This window comes from Alosa alosa, chromosome 3 (genome assembly GCF_017589495.1).
Source record: "Alosa alosa isolate M-15738 ecotype Scorff River chromosome 3, AALO_Geno_1.1, whole genome shotgun sequence".
NCBI classification, from domain to species: Eukaryota; Metazoa; Chordata; class Actinopteri; order Clupeiformes; family Clupeidae; genus Alosa; species Alosa alosa.
Window position 1 is genome coordinate 4,692,571 of NC_063191.1, and position 9,610 is coordinate 4,702,180.

The 9,610-nt window shown below is 43.2% G+C and overlaps 1 protein-coding gene and 1 long non-coding RNA gene across 3 annotated transcripts in view; one reads left to right on the forward strand and one right to left on the reverse strand.

The window, feature by feature from the left end:
- Nucleotides 1-740: 740 nt before the first annotated feature.
- LOC125291744 lies at nucleotides 741-1,807 on the reverse strand. 2 transcript variants are annotated; one of them, XR_007193045.1, is made up of 5 exons: nucleotides 1,726-1,807; nucleotides 1,564-1,644; nucleotides 1,409-1,477; nucleotides 1,191-1,312; nucleotides 741-784 (listed from the first exon to the last, which is right to left on the reverse strand). It is a non-coding gene; the product is annotated as an uncharacterized LOC125291744 (long non-coding RNA). The 2 variants fall into 2 exon arrangements; XR_007193044.1 differs by lacking the exon at nucleotides 741-784 and having other exon boundaries at nucleotides 792-1,312.
- Nucleotides 1,808-9,198: 7,391 nt separating this feature from the next.
- The window catches only part of LOC125292265 (zinc-binding protein A33-like), a 4,944-nt gene continuing 4,532 nt past the window's right edge, over nucleotides 9,199-9,610 (forward strand). Inside the window, exons 1-2 of the mRNA XM_048239478.1 lie at nucleotides 9,199-9,213; nucleotides 9,514-9,581. Coding sequence (XP_048095435.1) covers nucleotides 9,199-9,213; nucleotides 9,514-9,581 — 83 coding nt within the window. The remainder of the gene's footprint in view (nucleotides 9,214-9,513; nucleotides 9,582-9,610) is intronic.

Genomic DNA, 9,610 nt, shown 5'->3' on the forward strand with positions numbered 1-9,610 from the left:
TTCAGTTTTGTTGCAGGCTTTGTCATTACATCTGCAATCATTTCATCGGTTGGGCAATATTCCAGACATGGAATATTGTCAACATGCTTGTGTGGCAAGGAAATTTGGAGTCGACTACGCCACCTAGGGGGTTACACCCTAGGACCAGTTATACTATATTCCCTATAATACCCACAAGGCAACACAGATTCGTACACTCTTAGGCCAGAGACAAGAGTTAAGTTAACATGATTTATTGATACATACACAGATTCAACCATAAAAGCAATGCATCAGGTGTAAATACAGGAGACGCCTGGGTCAGATCTACTGGAAGGTTAATGATGGCAACCCCACTGTTACGCCGTAGCTTAACCTGTGACCCGTAATCAAAGGGAGTGGAGCAGGGCAGGGGGCTTACCACAGCGAGCAGAATTTCCAAAAAGGGGGAAAAGGAGGGACCCAGAAGACACGCACCACACGTGAAGGATAATGGCACTGCAATTACACTGCAATTCAGAATAAAGCACCCGTTGTACACAGCAGAGAAAAGTGAGGGGGGAACTCCGCCACCTGAAGGTTGGCCTGCCGCCTGTGGGAAACCCATCACACCTGTCCGGAAGAGAGAGAAAGAGAGGAGGAACAGAGACACAAGAGTTGGTAAAAGGCTTGACAGTAATTATATGGCAATCATTCATTCACCAATAGCCCATTTATCAAACTAGGCTACTTATCTCAGGCAGGGGAGGGAGGCAGTCAGGCTGTCCACCAGGGCCCAGAGGTTGATCCTGACAGTGAAGCCGCCCTGGTCACAGTAATTTAAGTTACAGTACGCATACACAAACACACACACACACACACCAAGATACCAATAGGCCAACAGTTAGAAAAAGCATGCGAGTCAAGCATAGGGAGAAACAGTACAGCACTGCATAACCGCATGCACCAAATCAAAGAAAACAACAAACAAAATAAACATGCAGGTTAAACAAAAAAAGACAACACACCAGGTATAGCCGGCGATAGGAGCCAAATCAAAGAAAACAACACAGAATAAACATGCAACTCAAGCAAAAGGACGGGACAACACACCGTATAGCCGCCAAATCAAAGAAAACAACAACCAGACGTAGGCATGCAGGTAGAGCTATAGAGAGGGCAATACACCACTGCGTAGCCCCATGCGTTGTAAACTACAAATAGTCCCCAACCAAACTAGGCACGCCGTTCAATCCCGACCGTATGAAAACGTCATCCACAAATCCACAGCACAACAGAACAGCAGCCTTTCCAAGGCGTGGAGGCACTTGGCTGTAATCCACTTCCCACACGACTGTAAACGTGAACCACATTCCAATTAGAATTAAAGTTAGCAACAATTTAAAAGACTAACAATATTATGGCTAACATTTGTAATGCATCTACATACCAAGTGGCGATGAATCCCCTCTCTGGGACCGCAGGTCATGAATTGAGCTTATGAGAGGCTTGGCTACGGCTAGCCGCAATCCGGAGAACAGATAGTTTAGTAGTGGACAGACGCAATTTAAAATACAGGGCGGTAAATTAATTAAACTAACCTACCTCCAGCTGATTCCCACCGAGCACCCAGCGTCAGAGCTCGCTACAACAGCCTTGCCAGTGAATATGGACCACTCAAGCTGACTAGAAGACGTGGAGAGGGAAGTATTACATTCATGAAAGGCACAATGACCTACGACAGGGCTGAACGCCAAAATAGCTTACCTTAATTAAAACACACTCGTCGGAGAAGTGGCTACACAAGCCAACTTGCCACCACACGCCACCGAGTAACGACGGGCACCCCGGAAGCAAAACAAAGACAGGAGAAAGTACCTCCCCGTGATATCCGCTAAGCTAAATATCCAAATAAGAGTCCGCCCTGCAATTAGGGTGATGGTAGCTCCACCAATCGCGCCCAGAGGAAATGGCACAGAAACTATTGTGGAGGTGTAAACCAATCTGCCACACTTGCATCTCTGTCTATTTACAGGATTCCTCGCTAAAGCAATTGTGCCCTGGTTGTCCCTCATTACACTTTTGGTGGCATGCATTGACATCCATCAATACCTTCCAACAGTTGAACAAGATACATACACTCCTGCACAGTTGCAGCTAATGCCATGTATTCTGCTTCACAGGTAGACAAAGCAACAGTGGGCTGCTTTTTGGTTTTCCATGAAACTAGAGGTCCATCCTTATTAAGACTCACACAATAACCTGTAGTGCTTCTCCTGTCTGTTTTGTCACCTGCCCAATCTGCATCACTATGCGGCTTGTAACCACAGATCTGTATCACATTTTCTGTAACACAATTCCTTGTCACTGGTACCCTTAAGATATCTCATCACATGTTTCACAGTAACCCATTGCTCTTCTGTCGGTTCTGCAAAATATTGTGACAGTTTGCTAACTGTAAAACTAAGATCTGGTCTAGTGCATGTAGTCAGATACAGTAGATTAAACTACCCACCACTTCTCTGTATTTCCTAACATCACTCATTTTCTCTGCATCATCAGTGTAGTTCAGCTTTTGTTCACAGGGTGTGGCTCTAGGCTTACAGTCTTGCATATTAAACCTTTCGAGTAATTTTTCCACATATTTCTTCTGTGACATTTTCACACAGTCACCACACTGGTCAAAATTAATGCCTAGGAAATTTTTCAATTGACCCAAATCTTTCATTTTGAATTTTGATGTGAGCATCTCTTTCACAACCTTGAGTGCATTTTCATCACTGGCCGCAATGATCACATCATCAACCCATATTATCATGATCACCTTTTCATTACCGGTTTCCCTTATGTAAACACAATGGTCTGCTTCATTCAATTTGAACTCATTTTCAATCAGGTATTCATGCAACATCTTATTCCAATTTCTGCCAGACTGTTTCAATCCATATAGTGACTTCTTCAGCTTGTACACCAACTTTTCAATTGTACTGGGTTCAATCTCATACCCTTCTGGCTTCTCTATAAAAATCTCGCAATCAATTGGTGCATGTAGATAGGCCGTTTTGACGTCCATCTGATGCAAAATCAAACTCTCTTGTGCTGCTTTTTGCATCAACACTCTGATACTAGTCAAATTTGCAGTAGGAGAAAATGTCTCCTCATAATCGATACCTATCTTTTGACTGTATCCTTTGGCTACGTAACGTGCCTTGTATCTGTCTAAACCATTACAATCACTCTTAATTGTATACACCCATCTACCCCCCACTGCAGCCTTTCCCTCGGGCAAACGTGTCATTCTCCCTCAATGATTGCATCTCCTCGTCCATCGCGCTAACCCATTGTTTCGATTCAGTTGAGGTCACTGCTTCTCTGAACGTTAGGGGTACATTACACATCAGTCTGTAACAGTAATCTATGTTCGCCAGAACTTGATCTTTCTTACCATCAGTAACATATTCAGTCAGATAACTTGGTTTCTTCCTCTCTTTAAGAGGGTATCGTTTAGTCTCTTGGTCAGTCTGACTATCCTGCGTCTGGTCGCTCGATTTAGATTCTGTTACTGGACATTGGTTCTCAATGCGTCCTGCACTAACATCAGTACCCTGTCTGGCTCTGTTAGCTCTGTCCTGAATATCAAAGTCATCGTCATCATGCGTCATGTCAGTCTGTGTTTGTTGTTCTACTCCCGTCTTAGGAACAAACTTCACTAATCTGTGCCTCTGAACTTTTCTGCTGTCCGGATAGTAAACCATGTAAGCTGGACTATTTTTGTCGTATCCAACAAATATCCCTTTCTCACACCTTGAGTCAAGCTTTCTTTTGTCTTGTTTGTAAGTGTAACACTCTGACCCAAACTTCTGCATCCTAGAGACATTAGGTTGCTTCCCCGTCAGCATGAAGTAGGGTGTCTGCTTTGTCGCGGTTATTAAAGCATCTGTTCCTCACTACAGCTGCAGTCTGTACGCATAGGTCCATAACACCTTAGGTAGCTCACTCTCAATAAGCATACACCTAGCCATGTCGAATAAGGTTCTCCAATTTCGCTCGGCAGTACCATTTTGGTGTGGGGAATATGGTGCTGAGGTCTCGTGCCGAATCCCATTTCTGCTGAGTAGTGCCTGGTCATTTCTTCCCATGAACTCTGTACCATTGTCAGACCTGATACATTTAATTCTCCCATATGTACGGTGTTCATTTTAGGACATCCTCAGACTCAGGTGTCAGTCTCAGCTTCAGAAAAACCTCTGTCATCTTCAGACAAAACTGCCTCAGCGTCAGAAAAGCCTCTGTCATCCTCAGATAAAACTGCTTCAAACCAAACGGCCTCAGAAAAAAATCTCAAAGGAGTCAGTCTCAGAAAAAACGCTGTCAGAAAAAACGTCAGACGAAAAAGTCTCAGATGAAAAGTTATCAGAGTCAGGTATCAGACATCAGATGAAAATGAGTCGGGTCTCAGGAAAACCGCTGTCAGTCAGACGAAAACGTCTCAAATGAAAAGTAATTGCGGGGAAAGAAGACGACGGATACAGAACGGTGAGTTTAATATTATGCTTAATACATTTATTCTGTCACTGGCATGTTATTTGGTGCTTGGATAGATGTAGAAATTATAAGTAGGCTAAAGGTAAAAAGTGATCCAACGGTGTACACATAGCATAGGAAATCGATGTATATAACTTAGCTAACTTCGCTTCGCTAGTAACATTAGCAGCTGCTGTGAGGCATATACCAGAGTATGCTACATACTACATACAGCAAAATAACTTGTTTTTCGTAGGACTACGGTAGGCTACGCTACGGAGCTAGGGAAAAGTGGGTTAAACATTTTTCCACCACAAAAGTCCAGAACGACACCTGGACCATTATTTCTTACTTTTGCTAACCGTTTCCCAGTTGTAGGCTACACTACCTACCAGTAAGAAACCTGTAATCATCATCACATCATTATTCCCAAACCCCCATTAAAGACAAATGTGCTATGCCATGATGTAATACCATGTAATACCATTATAATAATACCATTACATGAAATAGCAGGTAACAACACGGCACATTTCTCTAAATAAGTTAAGATAACATCTCATATCAAATTAATTCAACAACGCTGCAGTATTGTCTCCTGGGGATTACATTTCAAGTAGGCTACCTGTCTATCTTTATGTCTGTCTATTATTGTTGTGCATTGACAATGACAACTGCTAACGTTTTATAATGGTATTATATGGTATTACATCATGGTATAGCACATTTGTCTTTATGGGGGTTTGGGAATAATGATGTGATGATGATAACTTTTCATCTGAGAATTTTTCGTCTGACTGCGTTTTTTCTGAGACTGACTCCTTTGAGATGTTTTTCTGAGGCCTTTTGGTTTGAAGCAGTTTTATCTGAGGATGACAGAGGTTTTTCTGACGCTGAGGCAGTTTTGTCTGAAGATGACATAGGTTTTTCTGAAGCTGAGGCAGTTTTGTCTGAAGATGACAGATGTTTTTTTGAGTCTGACACCGGAGTCTGGTTTTTCTGACGCTGAGGCAGTTTGGTCTGAAGATGACAGATGTTTTTCTGAGTCTGACACCTGAGTCTGAGGATGTCCTAAAATGAACACCGTACATATGGGGCTGTGTCAGCTAGAAATTTCTCAGTCGCTTGCATTGTGTCACTCTTATGTTTTAGAAAATACACGAACACTGCACTGGAATAATCATCTGTGAATGATACAACCCACCTATATCCATCTCTGGATTCTGGGTCTATAGGCCCTGCTAGATCTGTGTGTACTAACTGTAGAGCTGCTTTGGCTCTTGCATCAGGCTCTCTGTTCCTAGTCTGAATGAATTTCCCCTGAGTGCACACATCACAACGTAAGACAGAATTGTCTTACTTAATTCCCTTAATTGTCATGCCATCAACTACATTCTGCAATTTTTGCACATCATCGTAATTACAATGGCCTAAAATCTCGTGCCATGTCTGCATGTCATAACACCCATTGCATTGATCATCACACTCACCATTTACAGTCTGTAAGCAGTAAAGTCTGTTATGTTCGTGAATGTAGAATTCAGTACCGTCTCTGTCCTGTAGCACACTTTTCCTTCTCCCTGAAGATCACAGTGGCTCCGCTGTAGCGGCCTTCACAGAAAAGATGTCCTCTTGGGTATGAAGGAATGTACAACGCTTTGCTTCAGCGTCGGCGTTACAGGGCGTCGTCCTCGCTGTCGCATCAAGCACACATCCGCATCTCCTCTGTGCTTTCGGCGATTCGTTGCTCCGCGTGCGCCAGCCAACTCTACCCAGTGTGTCTCGACTGGAAACTTTGTCGAATCTTTTGAACTTTGTAATATCCGTAATGATGTGTGAAGTCGCCCCTGTATCCACCATCAGTCCTTTCTCCTTGACACCGAAATACCCTTCCCAGGTCAGAGACTGTATGTGGCTCTGCACCTACATCAATCAAAGGTCAGTCTCAGGTGAAACCATTGACTTATAGCACCTGGTCAAGAAAGTGTAGGAAAAAATCTGCTTCTTCAAAAGCAAAATATGATTATATCCATTTGTGTTTTTGTCTTGTTGTTGTTGTTGCTGTTGCTCTTTTATGGAGCTCAACAGAATGTTGTTCTATGATGTTGGATATTTCATTTTCAAGACATTGCTCTATTAAATTAATACGAGTCAGATACTAACCCACCTGATAGGCCTTGGCTGGTTCCACCTCCCTGTCGCTTGCCAGGAACGCGATACGACTTGTTTGGCCCCTCAGAAGCTTGCGCCGCGACGTCTCGCGCCTGTTTCTTTCTGCAGTTGATGTCGATCGTGTTGCTCTTACAATGACTGCACCACTGTCTGCGTGTACAGGCTCTGGCTTTGTGTCCTTTCAGCCCACACTTGAAGCACCACGATATCCACATTCACCTCGGTTCCCCCGCTTCACTTGCCACATAATGGCCTCGAATAACTCTGCTGTGCTCGCGCCTTCATAATGTTGTCGCCGGTGGCGGTTGTAACGATTTTTCGTTGTCTTCATAGCTCCGGAACTTTGTTTTAAATTCGCAAAAGGCATGGTCACATCGCTCTGGGTAACGGAATGGTAAATGTTTGAACGATTCAGGTAGTCCTTTCAAAACCATAGCTACCAGCAATCCATCACTTAATGTTTCACCAGCATTTCTCAATGCTGTTATCACAGTCTCTTGCCAATCGCGTGACTCAGTGACGCTTTCGCTATTCGACTTCTGCAGTGAAGTCAGCTCGGTGTAGAGGCTAACTATTCGTGGCTTTCCCTTGCCCACGTGGTAGTCTCTTAGAATCTGCAATGCTTTCCGACCATCGCCCATTTCGTCTCGCATAATCAGCTTATAAACTCTTATCATCCAGAAACTGTATTAGCTCTGCATATGCCGTTTCTTCACTCCATCTACTCGCCCATTCTCTTTCATCAGCAGGTTCCCCAATAATAGTATCTTTCAATCCTTGCAATCTTAGATGCCCTAAGAATTTCTTTCCCCTACAGTTCGGGTGACTTCTTTTCATCCCCATCTAAAACTAGCCTGGACCAACGGCTACTTGATCTATCCATGGCTCTCCTTTCACTCCTGCTAGCCATCTTTGGTTCTTCAAGCGTTACTTCACGTTAGCTAACACGCCTGGAACTTAATTTCGATTTTCTTTTAGTTTATCTCTCTGGGTAACTCTGGCCCATAACCTGTTGTTAGAGTTCATGAGGGAGACTGGGCGCATACCAGAAAGACTAACTATGATAATAAACTATAACCAACTTCATGGAAGAACTGCACCTCGACACACAACTTGTGGGAAGTTCAGCAAAGAGAAAGTGTTTATTGTTTGCGCACAGTTTTTATACTCATGTATCACGCGGCCTTTACTAAAGTATACCATTGGCTCTTCCCCACCAGCATTATTAACCATAAATAAAAGTTATTTTATAATACAATTGAGGGCATTTATTTCTATACATGTCAACACTCATGCTGAAAACGTGAGCATAGCCTACATGACATTAATCCCCAAGACAAGAAGAAAGCAAAGAATATATCTTTTACTAAGGAAAAATGACAAAAATAGTAACGCACAGTAACTTAGATAAGTAACTTTAATCTGATTACTGATTTGTAAATAGTAGCACGTTAGATTACTCGTTACTGAAAAAAGTGGTCAAAATAGACTAACGCGTTACTGGCATCACTGAAGGTAAGCACAACACCTTAACATTCAACAGACAGAATGTCTCATTTTGTTTTATAGGTGTGTTCTAAACACTGATTGAAACTCTTTGTAAACATGTGCTTGTTTTTTACAGTAGGTAATTAAATGTGTATGAATGTGCACTACCTGTGATTGTGGGTCATTTTCAATTGAAATGCTTTCATGTGTGATTGTATCGGGAACTGAGGAATGAATGTGTGTAAATCCTCATATTCATCAGAGGCCAGACAGCTAAGGAAGGCATAACACATATAAACTACAGTGTATCTAGAGTCTACAGCTCAGAGATATTCAGAGACTCTCCACCCATCAACCATAGCATACAGTGGGCAGTGCTTCGACTTGGCCAGCTTCCTTCCTCGCGGTCCAAGACGCCGCATCACGCCGCATCACGCTGACTTTTAATTTGTATTTTCCAGTGACGCTGCAACGACGCCTGCAACAACCGCAGAGGTCTGAAGTGAGCAGGTGTCTAAGTAAAAGAAATGGAGCTGGAACCCTACACAGACTTCACTACAGACTTTAGCCTACTGGTTTAGGAAATAATTTAATAGCCAAGAAATATGCCTGCTCTGCCCTAATTAAGAAATATTTGGTTAACGGCGAAAGTGAATCCGTTTGCAGCCGAGAAGAAACGCGAGGACAAATTTAAACATTCTGGTTTTCTCGAAAACGATGATAGACAGACATCATTTGGACAAAATATAGAGCATATTAACCTCCGTTGCTTAGCCAAATGCCTTCCCTGTTACAATGCGTCCCCGTTATCCAATGGAGTTACAGGCTATAAACGATTTTTGATGGTCACAAGCTTACTTCCATTAGCGCTTATTTTTTTTGATTATAAAGAGTGTTTTTCATTTAAAGGCTGACATTTATTCAGAAACATTTAGTACTCCCCAATCCAAACGTTCACATTGCATGTTTGTTTATAATGGATGCAACCGCGAGATCGCTTGTCATAGGCGCCGATACCGTAATTACGCATGTAACTATGGATCTATTGAGACGAGGATGACCGTCACTACGGTCTAAAAAATGGAATGATCACCTTTGTTCTGCTATCACGAGACCATATGTCCAACAAAGTCATATGACCTCCGGAAGCAAACGACTCGGCTTGTAAATAAGCGGAGGTGCTCGGTTCAGTCTCTACCTTGGCGCCTCAGGATGGTCCGGCGACAAGGATAGTGGCGGTCATCCCTCGGTCTCACAGATCCATAGTTACATGCGTAACCGATCTGTCCGACCTCCTCTGACCGTCCTCTGATCTAAAGGATGACACATACAAAAAAGTGTGAGGCTCTAAACTAACCATTAAGCCTGCAGCTCGGTCACGGACATGAGGCCAGCGTCGCCCAGCCGGAGCTGGGCAGTGGCGTCACCTATAAAACCTGGTAAAGTGCAGGCGTCGCCCGCCAGAGCC